Below are 18,095 nucleotides of genomic sequence, written 5' to 3'. Positions count from 1 at the left end.
ACATTCAACACCCATTTATGATAAAAACCCTCCAGAAAGTGGGCATAGAGGGAACTTACCTCAACATAATAAAGGCCATACACGACAAACCCACAGCCATCGTAGGTCTCAATGGTGAAAAACTGAAACCACTTCCACTAAGATGAGGAACAGGACAAGGTTGCTCACTGTCACCACTATTATTCAACATAGTTTTGGAAGTTTTAGCCACAGCAATCAGAGAAGAAAAGGAAATAAAAGGAATCCAAATCGGAAAAGAAGAAGTAAAGCTGTCACTGTTTGCAGATGACATGATACTATACATAGAGAATCCTAAAGATGCTACCAGAAAACTACTAGAGCTAATCAATGAATTTGGTAAAGTAGCAGGATACAAAATTAATGCACAGAAATCTCTTGCATTCCTATACACTAATGATGAAAAATCTGAAAGAGAAATTAAGGAAACACTCCCATTTACCATTGCAACAAAAAGAATAAAATATCTAGGAATAAACCTACCTAAGGAGACAAAAGACCTGTATGCATAAAATTATAAGGCACTGATGAAAGAAATTAAAGATGATACAAATAGATGGAGAGATATACCATGTTCTTGGATTGGAAGAATCAATATTGTGAAAATGACTCTACTACCCAAAGCAATCTACAGATTCAATGCAATCCCTATCAAACTACCAATGGCATTCTTCACAGAACTAAAACAAAAAATTTCAGAATTTGTATGGAAACACAAAGACCCCGTATAGCCATGCAGTCTTGAGAAAGAAAAACGGAGCTGGTGGATTCAGGCTCCCTGACTTTAGACTATACTACAAAGTTACACTAATCAAGACAGTATGGTACTGGCACAAAAACAGAAAGATAGATCAATGGAACAGGATAGAAAGCCCAGAGATAAACCCATGTAACTATGGTCACCTTAGCTTTGAAAAAGGAGGCAAGAATATTCAATGGAGAAAAGACAGCTTCTTCAATAAGTGGTGCTGGGAAAACTGGACAGCTACATGTAAAAGAATGAAATTAGAACACTCCCTAACACCATACACAAAAATAAACTCAAAATGGATTAAAGACCTAAATGTAAGGCCAGACACTATCAAACTCTTAGAGGAAAACAGGCAGAACACTCTTTGACATAAATCACAGCAAGAACCTTTTTGATCCACCTCCTAGAGAAATGGAAATAAAAACAAATATTAACAAATGTCACCTAATGAAACTTAAAAGCTTTTGCACAGCAAAGGAAACCATAAACAAGACCAAAAGACAACCCTCAGAATGGGAGAAAATATTTCCAAATGAAGCAACTGACCAAGGATTAATCTCCAAAATATACAAGCAGCTCATGCAGTTCAATATTTAAAAAAAAAACCCAATCCAAAAATGGGCATAAGACCTAAATAGACATTTCTCCAAAGAAGATATACTGATTGCCAACAAACACATGAAAGGATGCTCAACATCACCAATCACTAGAGAAATACAAATCAAAACTGCAATGAGGTTTCACCTCACACCAGTCAGAATGGCCATCATCAAAAAATCTACAAACAGTAAATGCTGGAGAGGGTGTGGAGAAAACGGAACCCTCTTGCACTGCTGGTGGGTATGTAAATTGATACAGCCACTATGGAGAACAGTATGGATGTTCCTGAAAAAACTAAAAATAGAACTACCATACGACCCAGCGATCCCACTACTGGGCATATACCCTGAGATACCATAATTCAAAAGGAGTCATGTACCACAATGTTCACTGCAGCTCTATTTACAATAGCTAGGACATGGCAGCAACCTAAGTGTCCATCGACAGATGAATGCATAAAGAAGATGTGGTACATATATACAATGGAATATTGCTCAACCATAAAAAGAAACGAAATTGAGTTATTTGTAGTGAGGTGGATGGACCTAGAGACTGTCTTACAGAGTGAAGTAAGTGAGAAAGAGAAAAACAAATACCGTATGCTAACACATATATATGGAATCTAAAAAAGAAAAAAAAATGGTTCTGAGGAACCTAGGGGCAGGACAGGAATAAAGACGCAGGTGTAGAGAATGGACTTGAGGACACAGGGAGGGGAAAATGTAAGCTGGGATGGAGTGAGAGAGTGGCATGGACATATATACACTACCAAATGTAAAATAGATAGCTAGTGGGAATCAGCTGCATAGTACAAGGAGATCAGCTCAGTGTTTTGTGGCCAACAGTGCTTTGTGGCCAACTATCCCTCCTGGGATAAGGAGGGTGGAAGGGAGACACAAGAGGGAGGAGCTATGGGGATATATGTATAAGTATAGCTGATTCACTTTGTTTTACAGCAGAAACTAACACACCATTGTAAAGCAATTATACTCCAATAAAGATGTTAAAAAAAAAAAAAGCCTTCTGGGTTAAATCGTGCACACACACACACACACACACACACACACACAAGACCCCAAAATTTTAACTAAAATCATAGCTGGATTATGAGGAGTGAAACTGAATTGAGGTTGTAAATGTTGCTTAATGTTTCCCCCAATGTTCAGCCACCTTCACAGAGCAGGACTGACACCTTTTAGTATGGAAGTTTTCAGGTGTGGCAAACCACTGCTATTTCTTGGGTCATCTTTAAAGATTTATGGTACAGGTTGCCCCAGTGGTCAAGAACAGAAACTGCAAGAAAGCCCTATGGGAGAGACTAAGCGAATGATCACCAGATGGAAAGGCTTTCGAAAAACAAAGACAAATTTTGTTGCAGTATTGGAAACACGGTTTTCTTGTCATCAAATGGACACAGACAACAGCGTCACCAATACGAGATAAAATGTCATCTGTCACACATGCATCATCAGTACACATTCATAAGGTATCAGGAACGTGAACAGAATTGAGGAGGGCACTACAAAATGTCTTTGCAGTGAGACCCCCAAAGTGAGCTTGCCTTGCAGCACTTGGACAAATGAACCCTAAAGCAGTTCAGTTTTGATCACTGGGTTATATCTACAGTCATCAAGACTGTATATTTGTAGTTTATTTGAATATCATCTGTTTGCTTTGTTCCTGTAGCATCTTTGAAGAATTCGATTTTTCTAACTGAAGGCCAGGACACAGTTTTAGTGGCACTTGATATCCCCTCTGAGTCTTTTTTTACAATATGACTTCCTATTTATTACAGTGGATAGCTGAGAAGAAACTGAGAGGAGGAAAATCAAGAAAAGAGAATGTTTAGGAAGCAATAATAACTGAACTGTTAAACACTGTCTGAGGTTTTAGATAAACGTAGTTGGTCTCAGCGTATGTGAACTATGTACCGTTGATTCTGTTGTCACTTCCCAACATCTGCTTCAGCAATTTCTTCTCCTCACTTGAATTTATATTGTCAGATTAGTTTAATATTCAAGTGAATCCTCCCTTTCAAGTAAAAGAGTTAAAAAGACAAATCACGTCTTGAGCTAGGAGTCAAGCTGGATGCTTTAGCTCTTGGTGATTTCTCCATATGCATTTAAATGTCTTTAGTCAAATTAACTGTCAAACATGGCTTGCAATGAACCTGACTGGAAACTTTAAATTATTTTAGGGAGAAACTTGAGATTCTTGCCTCTTATGAAATTATTTTTATTTCCAGACATATACCAGATTAAAGGTATTGAAAAATTAAAGAATGGACAAACTGCTCATTTAATTGCACCTAGAGAATATTTGACTAATAGATATCACTGTAAAGCCCTTTGCTCAATAATTCATTGCAAGAACCAACATCTCAGAAGTTCTACTTATAAAGAATAAATATCCTAAAATAATAATATCACTATCAATATTAACTAAACATTCACCCATACACTCAGTCTCTTACTTTTAACATCGTAAACATTTTTATATGAGATCAGATCCATTTCACCTTAAACTTAAAAATTTCTGCTCTAAAACTGTTTCAATTTTGCATTAAGAAAGCAGCAGTTTTTTAAAAACATTGTATTTCATGGGAAAGTAACACACATCACAGAGAACTTCCTACTTTGCTGCTTTCTCTAGTTTCTCTTAAACACTGTACAAAGCTATTTCATGCTATATGAGAATCATTTCTCCTATGATAATTTTCATCTCTTCTACTTAGATTTCCTTATGATTTGTTAAGCTGTTTTGAGACCAGCTCCTGTCCTCACTAAGCCTATATCCCCTATAATTTCACTGCTCTTAGGGAAGAGTGGTGTTTCTGAAGGAGAGGGATATTTCTTGGGAAGGTTAACTTAATTAGGTTCTTTATCACACAGAAAAACCCTTCAAGGTGAGTTAAGCAACTTGGTGCTTCAGGATCTTAATTTTTCAGTCCTCGAACACATGCTTGTGCTTTATGATTCAAGATAAGCCACAGATGGCCAATAGCTACAAATTTTTTCCCAGAAGGCAGCCTTAGTCCTAAGTTCCAAAGGAGTGCTGAGCACAGAAAAACAAAACAAATATCTGTCCAGTAATAAAGTCATTGCAGAGAAAAAGCTCTTCATTATTTTAATAATCATGTTGGAGGAGATAGGTAGCGCTGTCATAAGGCAGATATAGGAATTCTTTTTCACCACCTGTATATCCTGTCCTCTGATTTCTGTGCTCTTCCATTATGGATGTTTGCCTATGTTACCAACACCTGTAGAGGTGGGGCTGAGAAGCTGAAATTTCTTCACATACATCTTTGGCCCTTTGGGCTTTCTCTGTCGCCAGGGAGGGTTGGACTGAAAAACAGGCTTCCTAGCAGGCTCTGTTAGGTGTGTGACTTAGGTATACTTCTCCTGCCATTCTCAGGGTGTGATTTGAGATGGTAAGCCCAAAAAGTAGATTTGGCTTTAGCAAACACTGGCTACGTTTTCTTTTCACAAGACCTATTGAACACTCTATTTTGTTCTGTGCTGTGCTCAGCTAATAATATAAAAACCTATTTATTGCACTGTAGGTTCTTTCTCAAAAATCTCAGCTGCAACCATTGTAAAGCAATTATACTCCAATAAAGAAGTTAAAAAAAAAATCTCGGTTGTCAGCCCAATTCATGTTTACTGGGTAAGAATGTTGAGGCAGGGTTACACTCACATAAAGAAAGAACGTACAAGCAGTACCCGTTAATCTCAGAAATGGATTTGTTTTGAGTACAGATATTCTGATGCTATATGAAAGCAAGTTGGCCAGTAGATATTGGTGCAGCTTATTTTTTTGAAGTTAGCAGGATCTCAATTACCTAAAAATTATTCTATCAAGTGTAACCCTCATATGTATCATATAGAATGACCTGAGTCCAGTAATTCCTGTTAAAAGAGGGCTTTAAGGGAAGGCTGCCTGCCTATCACAACCACCCATGCTATAGAGGCCTTGCCATCACGCTTCAATACTGCTCTTTTATCACCAACTCTGTTATATTGACTTTCTACTTGTACTCACTCTGTAACTATCCAAGGTTACCTTTACGAACCTAACAAAGTAATGGTGCTATTGATTAATGAAGCCTCATGTTACCATTGAAAATAAAAATCAGCATCTGGAATCGAAAGACCTTGATTCAAGTCAATTTAGCTACTTCCTTACTAGACGCCATGATTAGATCTACTCAAGCTCTCTGGGACCTCAGCTCTCTCCTCTGCAAAATAGAGACGCTAACGTAGATGACAATTAGGTTTCATCAATGAGCAGCGGCTATTGGGACTGCAGGTTAAAGATGACGAAGCCACAGGTGCAACCTGGTGTGAAGGGATCCCCACATCAAAGGCTTGCCATAGAGCACTAAGAAACATCCATGGAACATATTCATCATCCTTGGGCTTTTAAAATATTCACCTGAGGCAGTATAAACATAAAACAAAACAACAGATGTGAAACTGATTGTTTAAGCCAAGTTTTATCCAAATGCTGCTCTCACTTTTAATAGTTTCATTATTAATGATGGGTTGTTAGAAGAGAAGTGAAAGGAGAAAACTAGCTATACCTTCTGTATTCAAACCATTCTCTTATATGTCCTTGGTAGTGAGCATTTTATCAGCAGTCCTCTGGAGACGAAACCTACCTGTTATGTATGCTCTCTAAGTGAATGACGGTGGGCTGGATGGGGTAGATTTCAGACAAAATGGGAAGAAGCTGTGCTCTGGCAGGCCCAAGACAGAGATTCCACAGGAAGCAAGAGGCAGGGCCTTAGAGCACTCCTCATATCATTCCAGGAAGGCAGCCACCTACTTTGCCTAGGCGTCGGGCCAGCTCTGGCAGGAGATTGGATCAAGGCTATTTGCATGTCTGTTTCAGGACATTAAGTTTTGTCTACCCATACAAAGTAAGGAGGAGATCAATGCAATCAGGCAGAAAACGTAATTTAGAAGAAGAAAAAGGAGGAGGAAAAGAAGAAAGAAAAGACAAAATTTTGCTTTCAATGAAGTATAAATTTTATTTTTGGTAAAGTGTGACAGAGTCATCTGTAGAGAAGATACTTTAGTGTTTTAGTGGCCAGTTTAGAGTTTCCCTGACGTGTTTCAAGGAATAATGACAAAAACCAGAAAGACATATCCACTACATTGCAAACATAGCATTGGGTACTGTCATTTATGTGTTATGTCATTTAATCCCCACCAACTCTTTGAAATGGGATCTAGAGCCTGAAGATGTCATGCGTCTGGCCTAATTTCTCACGGCCAATATTTGACAAAGCCCAGCTTTAGAATCCGAGGCCATGATTCAAAGTGTGTAGAAAGACCAAGAAATTTTAAACAGTGCTGGCAACTCTGTGTTGAAACTCTTCTATAAATAGTTGCCTGATTATTCCTAATTCCCACTGACTTGGTATAATGCAAGCTATTCAGCAATGTGATACGGATAAATATTTCCTTTTCAAAACACTGCACAAATACATGATTTCCTCCCTCTGTCCACCCTGTAGGAGAAGTAGGAAAAGAGCAAGGTAATAGGAATTTACCTCTAAGCTATAAAGCCTTCCTATCCTTTCAGTAATCACTGAGGGGAGCTCCTGCTTACTAGGGAGACCATAACAGACTCCATTAGATTCAAGTACAACACTTGGGTTGCCTGGCTAGAGAATGCCAAAAAAGCAAAGGAAAATATTATTGTTACTGAAATCATTTGATGTCTATGACTAATAAAACACATGTTGGCAAACGGAATTTTTAGAAATACCCAAAGGACTTGGTTAAAGCTATGAATTAAGAGCATACAGTAGTTCTGTCTGGAGAAAATTTAAAAAAGAAAAAAAGACAATGCTGTTAAACTGTTTTAAACTTTATCTGAATAACCAAAGGTCCAAACAGAAATCTTAAGCAACCAATCTAGGTCCTTTATTCAACTTTAAATTTAAATTTCCCCTCCCCTTTCTCTTACAGCTGAATAAGAAAGTTTATACATTTTGAGTCACATTATTCTTGAATTCTGAGGGACCCACAGGCCTTCTTGCCCAACATCTCACAAATACCAGAATTATCTTTAAAGTATCTCTGACAGCTGTATCCACCTTAGAGACTATGAGGGTTGAGGTGTCCATTCATGCAAGTGCTGTGTCCCTGGAGGGCTAGGGGTGGAAGGAATTGGGGGTAAGCCAGACCTCCAGTTACTTCTTGACCCAGGTCCCAGAGGTTACTCTGGGCCTGCCTGAAGATGTCCACCCAGGCAGGCTGTGCCCGAGTCTGCCCAGAGCAGGAGGTCTTTGCCTCATCCTATCTTGTTATGGATTCAAGCTCTAACTGCTGGAGGGTGCTTTCTCATGCTGTGCCACAATCTGCCTCCTTGTGTTTCCTCCACATTGTTTCTTATGCTCTCTCTGGAACAATACTGTTTGACTCAACTTCCTCTCCTCTTGAGTACCCCTTAGATAACTGAAGTCAACTGTCATAACTCCTCTATATACTGTCTTCTCCAAACTAAATATCCTCAGCTTCTTTCTCAGATCATAAGGCAAATAGACAAATATTATAACAATAATAAGAGACATAAAACAATAAGAGAAAGACAAAAAGGTGGTCTGGAAACAGGAATTTTCTAAAAGAGTTGTCTTTTTCGTAAGAGGGAAGAGATATGGGAACATATGTATATGTATAACTGATTCACTTTGTTATAAAGCAGAAACTAACACACCATTGTAAAGCAATTATACTCCAATGAAGATGTAAAAAAAAAAAAAAGAGTTGTCTTTTTAACTGAAAAGCTGAAAATTTTAAGTGATACCGAGGAGCGCTATATCTTTCCACTGAGTTCCTGTGTGCTATCCCTTAAGTCATCCCGTCAGGATGGAAATGTAGCTCGTTAAGGGTTTTACTTAATGACACCATGCCAGCTCCTAAGGATCAGCCAGCAATTCTCACCAACTTGCATTTATTTTTGCTTTATTTAGTATCAATGTCTACTCTGAGAAAAGTTTCTGGAAGAATATTTACCTGCATACGAATAGATGTGACACGTTTTCAGAATTTGAATACCACCTATTAAGAATTAAGGGAGGGGCAATGTAAGGAAACTAAATCCTTAGTTCTTTCTCCTCCCAAAATTTTATCATGTAAAATTTCCACATACAGAAAAGTTGACATAATTTTAGAGTAAACACCTATATCCCTCATAGCTAGACACTACAATTGACACTTTGCTATCTTCACTTTATCACGTATCTATCAGTTTCTCTATCCATCCATCAGCCCGTCTTACCTTCCTACACGTTTCAGTGTAAATCGTGCTCATCAGTACACCAAATCCCTGACACTTCAGCCTGTATATCATTATCAGTTCTTTTTTGAGACTTTTCATTAGCACTCTGTTCTGAATCCCTCTTGCCATCCTTTCCCTCGTTCCCTCCACTTTCTCAATTTTCGTTTCTACATCCTTCCTCCCACTTTCCATCCCCAATGTCCTAAGTGGTAAAAGCAAAGTGTGAAAAATCTGAGCGTGGAGCCGTCTTGAAGCAGCATCAGGAAAGGCCCCTCACAGGTGTGATCGCCATAGACCTGGGATAGATGAGGTCTGCATGAACAAGCTAATGCAAACCAATTTACAAGACAGAGAAGTACAGATTAGCAAGACAATTTAATTTACTGTGAGAAACACAGCTACCAAATACTTAGGCACCTGCATCTCTTCATCAGCTCAGTCTCTCCCTGAACTAAGCTGCATGACAGGCCAAATGGTGAAGGGTTTAGGTGAACAGAGACACAGAGAAAGACAGTGAGTAAGAAGGTCTTAGTGACATGGAGCAGAGATCTTATCAGCACTGTTTTAACAGCTGGCCAGCACGGTGTCTAACACCAAAGGGGTGCTTCATAATTAGTACAATGATAAAATGAGCACATGAATGCTAACTGCCCCTCTAGCGGAACGTCTGTGGCTCAGGGCGCCTCTCACCTGGACGGGCTGAGTAAATTCTGCCCACTTCCACCCCTCTGACGCTCTTTAATGAAGTTCCATGACCACCATTCTCCTTTGAATAATGCATTTTCTTTTATCCGGGCATATGCCATTAATTAAGCTTTCATGAAGTCCTGTCTTGCTGTCTTTAAAATGAGAGGTCTGTGACTATCTAATCCCATCTTTGATAAACTGATTTTATTGGCTTTACTCTCAAAACAGGGAGTGATTCCCTGCTACCTGAGTCTACTGTTTTTAAAGATCGGGGAACACCATCTTCCCTGGTGAGCAAAAACTATTCCTTTCCTTATCTCAAGATTTGTGTCTGATAAGAAATGTTAGTCGTTTATTTTCTGGGCTTCCTAATTACCAGCCCACAAAGACTTGGCAAGGTGAGCTCTTCAGTGGAAAGGCAGCAACACAAAAATGCAAACGCAGCCCTTTTCACAACAGACAGCTTCTCTGTAGTTGCAGAGAAATCCAAGTTTGATAAATCAAATCCATCGTGAGAACCATAAATGGAGCTTTCTAGTCATATAGTTTCAATGGGAATCCTTTGGTTATGTAACAACTTCTTAATGTAGTTCCTTCAAAGGTCTCGATGTCATAAATCAGATTATTTTATAGCAAGGAATTCCTGTCCTTGCTATCTCAATGGCTTGAAAACCCTCTTACCGCTGACCACTTTCTCTAAATAGATACCATAGTAAATATTTATAAACATCAGCATTTCGTGGTAGCATCACATGTTTTAGAGTTTATTTGAATGCAAACCATTATGCTGTTAGGGCAAAAGTGACAGGATCAAGGTGGTGATTATTTCATGTGAGTCTACGTACAGACTGGAAAAAAAATCAGATGGTTTCAGGTTTTGGCACTTCAATGGTAAAATGCAGACTGCCAACTAGAGTTCTTTTCTAATTGCCTCTATATATTAGCAGTCAAAACACAAGGCTCAGATCCAGATAAAAACCATTCAATAGGGTGAACGATACTATGATGCAGAGAGTAGGCTTTTATTGTTGGTGATTCCAGGTCTCTGACAGGAGCACACGTACCTCAGACAGGACTCAGTCTAGATGAACAGGGAGCATTTCATCTAAGCCGGCTTTCAAAGGCCCTGTTTGTTCAGACATCATTAGTTCTTTTTATTCCTTTGATGCATGTGTCTCTAGTGACGGAAACTCTTATTTTTTTAAGAAACTAAAGCACAAAAGGAAACTGGAAAAGCTACAAACTGATTTGGCAACAGCTAAGCAAGAGGCTGCCATCACAGTCCTGGAACTCAATGAGAAGATAAAGACTCTATGTGAGGGAAAGCCAGCCCCTAGAGGTCAGTATTACCATGTGACAGTCACACACTGGCCCTTGGTCCTAGGTGATGCATACAGCTTTTCTGGCAACAAAGCAGAAAGCAAGGCCACAGTGCCAGGCAGTGTGCTGGTCTGACCCGACCTCCATTCTGCATGATTAGAGACAGCACGCAAACTCCTAACTCCAGGCTGGTTGTGATTTCACAGTGTGAGAGGCAGGGGATGAATAAACGGTTCCTTAAAGAAGAGTCTCTGAGACTGAAGAGGGGACTGAAACTGGTCTGATAAGTGTCTTGCTGGGTGGCCGTGAGGGAAGAGCAGGGCCCAAGGAGGAGACCTCAGGCCCCCAGGGATGGGGCTCTGAAGTGGGGCAAGGAGAGGGGCTTGTCTAAAAGTGTAGACGGGCCGATAGACTGACTAAGACGGGCATGGGGAAGGAAAGAAATTTGTGTTTTAACAATAGGCTAACGAGCTAGAAACAAACGGGGAAGCCTGGTTGGGAATGAAATCTGGGTGGTTCAGAAAAATTTAATAGCCACTCTGGTTTGGATTTTTAAAAAAGTTTTCTCTCAGAGATGATTACAACCCTGGGGGAGAAAACCCCTCGGACTGTTATCATCAGCAATAATATGAGTTCACATTTAATACTACATGGCAGGCATCTTGCTCAGTATTTCATGTGCGTTTAATTCTCAGAATAACCTCTGAAGCAAGTACATTTACGGATTCCACAAGAATAAGCACCGGCTTAGAGATGTGGATTATTACCTTGCCCCAGGACAGACGTGTGTAGCAACCTGGGCAATCACCCCAGGGCACCTGCGTAGCTCTGGTGCAGTGAGGCTATTTCTCTGCTCTGCGGCAGCGATAGCAAACCTCATTCTGCCGGGTGGATCTCTAGCAAAACTATGATTCCTTGGGATGAATGTCTTCCTTTGATGTGCAGCACTCTTGTAAAGCCAGGAACAAGCAATTGTTCTTACTCCCGCTTCCTTTATTACTCATAAGTAATTATGAAAAAAGAGGAGGAATGTGGAAAGAGTGGAGGAGGAGAAAGTAGGTGACATGGTGGCTGCAGAAAGGGAGACACTCCCAGCATCCTGACCACATGGGAAACTGTTTAATATGAGTTTGGTTTTAATTTTCAATTTTGAATAGCACTTCCCCGAGATTGAAATGGCATACAACACCATCACTTTGAAACGCAGCCTTTTCTCTTCCCACAGAACAACATAAAGACAGTTTAATTTGCTTTCACCACCTTGAAATCTAAAAGAATAAAACCCAGTAGAGAATATTATGCATTTAAAGGTCTTTATTCTAAGGCATCACGGCCATTTTCAAATTGGTTGCATAAGAAGAAGCTGATGATGATTGTACGGTACATTGGAGAAAGTTCTCCAGCTCACCTGAGAGAGGTTTCAACTTCTCAACTGTATTTTGAATCTAGTGGAAAAAAAGATTTTATTGCAAGGTATCTACTTCTCATTACTCTCTCTTTTTTTTTTTTTTTTTTTTTTTTTTGCGGTACGCGGGCCTCTCACTGTTGTGGCCTCTCCGCAACGCACAGGCTCCGGACGCGCAGGCCCAGTGGCCATGGCTCACGGGCCCAGCCGCTCCGCGGCATGTGGGATCTTCCCGGACCGGGGCACGAACCCGTGTCCCCTGCATCGGCAGGCGGACTCTCAACCACTGCGCCACCAGGGAAGCCCTCATTACTCTCATTTTTGACAAAAATAATATCATTTGCTATCTAATGATGATTTTGTCCCTTTGAGAGTTTGATGGGTCAAAATTAAAATAGTACTGAGGCACGAGGACCCTAATGGTTGTGGAGGGAGGTTAGAAAACATTAAATCCCACCTTTGCTTCTTTGTCCATGTTTTTCTCTATATTTCTGTTTAAAAGGGAAAAAAACTACCTACCTGTACAGGAAAAAACAAAACAAAACAAAAACCCTAATGTATTATGAACAGATATAAATAAAGTCAAGTACTCCAAGGTCAATTATGGATGAAAGCAGGGACTCCCTTTTCAACCCATGTGTTGCTTCTTTTATTTGGTGGAGAACCTGAGTCAGTGGACTGACATACAGCAGGAAGGTCTTAAACCAAATATTTGCACAATCTTACTCTCCCATGGGTCTCATGCAGCCTCACCCTGCATTCAATAACCCAGGAGATTGTCAAGGCCGTTGTGGCCCCAGAGTAACATGAGCTTTCATTCTCAGAGACTTTGGTCACCTTGCCCTACCTCTCAATTGATTTGAAAGTAAAGTCTGAAAAGATGTAGGTAACTTTAACACACAATGAATCCCATTTAACTGCTGGACAATTAGGGTTGACCCAGCTCCCACACATAGTCCTTGACCAGAACACCACTCCTTCCCTAGTTAGTCCTGTGTCCTTTTATAAAATGCTTGTTTTTGGTTTTTAGACATCTGTTTGTAAATGGCAGATGCCCCCAGCTATAACAGCTTAAGGAGAAAGGGTGATTTATTGGCACAACTGTAAACAAACTAACAAAGTGCATGCCATCAGCCTTAGAGTCCCATAGATTCAGGGTCTCAGATCCCATCAGGGCACCTGTGCCTCTCCACTCTGCCTCTCTCTGCATTGAGACTTCCATTCCCTCAAGTGGGATGTCAGGAGAGTCTGGACACATGGCCACAATTAATTAAGGGCTGCCCTCCTTATCTCTCCTCCAGAGAGAAAAAAAAGCATTTTTCCACCAGCTCCAGTTAGAAAAAGTACAAGAAAAGACTCTGTCCTGGTTTGGGTTGGGTACTCATCCAGGGCCATGAATCAATCTTTGTAGCCAGGGGTGGGGAAGTATGGTTGGACAAGCCTGGTCATGCACCAGCCGCCGGGCGGAGGGGCACGGGGAAATAACAGGGGGAAAGGAGGATGTTGTGACTAGCGGCTCCCAGAAGCACAGAGCTGGACTGGGAGAAGAATACTTCCTTAAAGCAAGGGATAGCCCATTGCAGGAAAGAAAGAGTGAGGCACAAAATCAATATGCCCGATCCACTTTCAGCTGGTAATCAAGTTAAAATATAATAAAATGCTTAATGAGTCACCCATCCATGTGTATTTGCACTTTTTAAGTAGATTCTTCTTGATGAACAAAAGACCTTCATGATCCAAGAAATAAATGTCCAGCAGTATAACTTCTGACCCCACAGTAGATGGAGAGTGAACCACTTTGGGAAAGGAGACCCCTTCCAGCCTCCATCAAGGTACATCGTGGTTGTCTACTCTGAAAGCCGATCTTATTGTAACAATTGAAAATGCAAGAGGGGAGAAAGTGTTGATTCTAATTGACATGCTATCTGGATTAACATGAAGCTACTTCTCTGCTATAGTTACAAACCAGTGCCTATAGTTATAACAAGCAGATTAAAGAGATGGATGCAGATAAATTAGAATTTCTTTTTATGCAAATGTGCACAATTTTTCCCTGTTTGGTTCATTTTCTAAGTAAGACTATTTATAAGGTTGCCATTCAACCTCTGATCAGAGGAATGTCCTGGAATACTAGGAATACTTTTAAGCATGTTCAAATTGATGAAACAGTGAGCTACCAAATTTTTTTTAACACAGAAAAACTATTTCGTTGGCTATGTACTTAAATTACCTCCAAGGAAATAAATGATTTTAGTCAATGGCAAGTTCAACCAAAAAGCAAAACACCTTTATTATAAAACTGGCACTGCAGGAAACTTACTTACAGCCTATCCTTGTTTGTTGATTTTACTTTGTACAAATAATCACAGCCCAGGGCAGATTCCTTGCCTCATCTCCACAACCTGCATCTGAAGTGCTCACAGTTTAATTCACTCACAGAATTCAGTGAAACGCCTATTATACCCGTTCAAAGCTTGAGTCCACCTTTTGGTAAACATTAGTAGGCAGGAACCTAAGGTTAGATTTCAAAACCATCTCTGCTCCCTTTGGTTTTGGAGCACAAAGTTACTTTGTAAAGGACCTTGGTGACTAAGTCCTGTTGTTGGCACATAAGCATCAAGTCACCTGCTAAGATGAAAGCTTGGATCTTTGACCAGAACGTCCGGGACCTGGTTTATAGACTTCAAGCTAGCATACTAAAGGGAATGCACTCTTCTGGATTTTATTTTCCTTTTAGTTCTTTTCTCTTAATATGCACAGCTGGTATATCAAATAACATATATCTAATTCCCACAGGCAAGTTCCCATTGTCCCACTGAAAGCCGTATCAACTTTAAGTCATCTCTTGGTTTTACTCTCATTAAGAAGACTCTCCCAGGTAGTACAGGTACATCCCTGGGCATTACCCAGGGCTCACGGTCTGAATAGAGCCAAACACACTTTTGACGGAGGCTTGTAATAGGATTGACTTTTCAGTGACACAAAATTATTTTTAAACACTATCCCATTAATTTTAAGAATCATACTTGCTGTCCTACACAATTATGAAAGTCAGGAGATATATCTCTTTGCCAAAACCCCAGAGCCAACTCTAACTAGCATTCTAAAGAGTATCTTTTTATCATGATGTCCATCCCCAGGAACTCAGCCCAAACCTTCTCTCCCTCTTTTTATTCTCCTCCTGCAAACCTCCTTGGGATCAAAACTCCTACTGCAACTAGATGTTAAGAAAACAGGGATTTGAGGGGGATAAAAATGTTCTGGGGGGCTTCCCTGGTGGCGCAGTGGTTGAGAGTCCGCCTGCCGATGCAGGGGACACGGGTTCGTGCCCCGGTCCGGGAAGATCCCACATGCTGCGGAGCGGCTGGGCCCATGAGCCATGGCCGCTGAGCCTGCGCGTCCAGAGCCTGTGCTCTGCAATGGGAGAGGCCGCAACAGTGAGAGGCCCGCGTACCGCAAAAAAAAAAAAAAAAAAAAAATGTTCTGGAATGAGATAGTGGCAACACTTGCACAGACATTGTCAATACAGTAAGACCACTGAGTTGCACACTTTAAAATGGTTAACAGGGTGAATTTTATGTTATGTGAATTTTATCTCAGTTAGAAAAAAAAAAAAACAGTGATTAAAATAATCCTCACAAAGATGTAACACCCTGTCAAGTGTATTTTAATGAGAATGCTTCGGGCCTAAATAAAATCTTGCCTTGGTAGAATTCCAAGCTTTTAGAGAGCGGTCATGTTAATATTTATTGGAGTAAGGCTAGTCTTGAATAGTTGTCCATGTGTGTCTAGTCTTTTAAACAATGCCATCCTCTCCTACTGTCTCTCAGCACAGCTCTTGGAAAGGCTGCTATTCCTCAAAGTAGGAACCAATTTCTTGACCAACAGTTCTGCGTACAACCTTCTTTTGCCATTGAACAGATTTTTTTTTTTTTTTAACCTGTCTACCTAGAGTTTTCTAAGAAAGTAACAAGGAGGGCCCTGGGATCTCACTGTTTCAACTGCTGGGACTTTGTCAAAAGCACTGCTCACCACCCATGGCATCAGATTGCGTGAAGCTCAGTGTGACATTTGATCAAAGCACAAACAGGCAGCCTGCACTTTCCTGTTGCTGCCAACTGTGTTACTGCCTTGATGGAAAGTGACAAGAACTCAGGGAAACAAAAGGTGGAGATTTTCCCACCCACATAATTATCCTTACATTTGCAGAAAAGAGTTTTCTTTTAGGCACTCCTACTGAATCCTTAGATACAGAAACTGTTCCACGGTGGGATATTTTATATTTAGGCCAATAAACACCAGAAATTAAAATTAGGAAAAATGAGAGAATGTAGGAATAATAACTTCAAGGTGTGCTTTTTAAGTATAACAAGTTCCTAAGGAGTTTTAGTATTTACCTCATAGAAATAGTTTATATTTATCTTTATAATCCCTAGTCTTATTCAGAGATTACCCGTCAGGTTGCCTCTTCCTTTGTCCACTGAAGTCTTCCTGAAATAGAGCTGTTTCCTGGAATAGAACCCCAAAGGCAAAGTCTTCTCACTGATTTCAGAAGTTCCCTCAAGGATAAACAACTCCTCCAGGAGTCCCTGAAAAACTTAGGAATTTATTGCAAGGAGATCCCAAGAAATGTTACTTATTCAATATGTACAAATTGAGGGTGGTTCTTAATTTCAAAAGGACATTCCAGAGGCCTCTAGGCCTAAAAATAACTCACATAAAAACTAGTCGTCACTCAGGACTTTGTTGGTTGCAAGTGACAGAAACCAAAATGAAACTGGTTTAAACAGAAACGTATGAGCTGCTAAGGCTGGCAGTGAGGCCGAGCAGGGTTTCTGGACTGTTCATTTGGCTCTTCTTTGCCTATTGGCCCCATTTGAGCTATTGCAGGCACAGATCAGGAAAGGTCCCCTGGCTTCCCTGGCTTATCAATCTTTGGTGAACATCAGTTTCTGCCTGCTCAGAACTACTTCCCCCTTCTTTTAGTAACAGAAACATGGTTTTCCTTTGGGGAACTATGCCTCTCCTGCTCTCTGCAGTCCAGGGGGACTGTCAATCAGCGTCCCTTTCCTATTTAACCTAGGAAAAGGCTTGTGACTAGCTGAGCCAATCACACTTGCTTTTTTTCTGGAACTTGAATCTTGAGCTGAGTTGAATGAGGGAGGGTAGAAAAAAGCTAGAGCTAATTCATTCCGAAGGTTGGGCCCTGCCGCCTGAAGAAATTGTCTATTTTGATACCCATATTCTAGAGGCTGACTCCACAAGGTCAGGCTGTTAAGCTTTCCTTCATCACTGAGAGCTTTCTCATAACCTTACAATAAACTCTCTTTTTGCTTAAAGTAGTCTGCATTGGCTTATAATACTTGCAACCAAAGAACCTTAATTTGTACCCAACTAAAGGGAACAGGACTTCTTTCTCACAGAATCTATACAGAAATCTCAAGGAAGCCATTTGACTGACTCTACTTGCATCGCCCTTGGATCAACTGCTATGGCCAGGGCAATGGGATTTTATCACACCTGGGTCATGTGCCAGAGGTCAAGGGCTAGGGGACACTATCAGATAAAAGAAGATGGGAGAATTTTCTGGACAGAAGCCAAAAATAAAACCCAAATACTTTTCACTGTCCCCTTTAATCTATTTTAGTTAAAGCTCATAAACTTGGAGAATACGGCCATGCGATGAAGATCAGTTTTATCTTGTGAGGAAAGTAAAAAATTTCTCTTCTTTCTCTCCCTATCATTTTCAAAGTGCATATTTAAGCCCTTTCTTTGCAAAAAGTCTGGAAATCTATTTATTTTATAATTAGCAAAGGGTAAGAAGATCCATTCTGAAATTTTTAGTTGAGGTCCAGTATTTGCTAGCTATATCAGCTGTGGGAATTCAATGATGTCAGGGTCCCCTCCCTCCTTTGTTTGTAAGACTAATTTTGGAATTATACTGTTATCAGGAAATGGTGCTCCCTTCCTTCTGTCCATCCCTTAGGAATAGTTGTCTTTTTTTTTTTTTTTTTTTTTTAAAAG

At 40.3% G+C, this 18,095-nt stretch overlaps 1 protein-coding gene across 1 annotated transcript in view; it reads left to right on the top strand.

The window, feature by feature from the left end:
• CCDC192 (coiled-coil domain containing 192) overlaps positions 1-18,095 on the top strand; it is a 197,489-nt gene that overhangs the window by 117,587 nt on the left and 61,807 nt on the right. Inside the window, exon 6 of the mRNA XM_024757170.1 lies at positions 10,553-10,685. Coding sequence (XP_024612938.1) covers positions 10,553-10,685 — 133 coding nt within the window. The remainder of the gene's footprint in view (positions 1-10,552; positions 10,686-18,095) is intronic.

The sequence above is a fragment of the Neophocaena asiaeorientalis genome, unplaced genomic scaffold, assembly GCF_003031525.2.
Source record: "Neophocaena asiaeorientalis asiaeorientalis breed wild unplaced genomic scaffold, Neophocaena_asiaeorientalis_V1.1 scaffold149, whole genome shotgun sequence".
Taxonomy (NCBI): Eukaryota; Metazoa; Chordata; class Mammalia; order Artiodactyla; family Phocoenidae; genus Neophocaena; species Neophocaena asiaeorientalis.
Note: the sequence above shows the minus strand (reverse complement) of the source record. Positions and strands in the feature narration are given on the sequence as shown.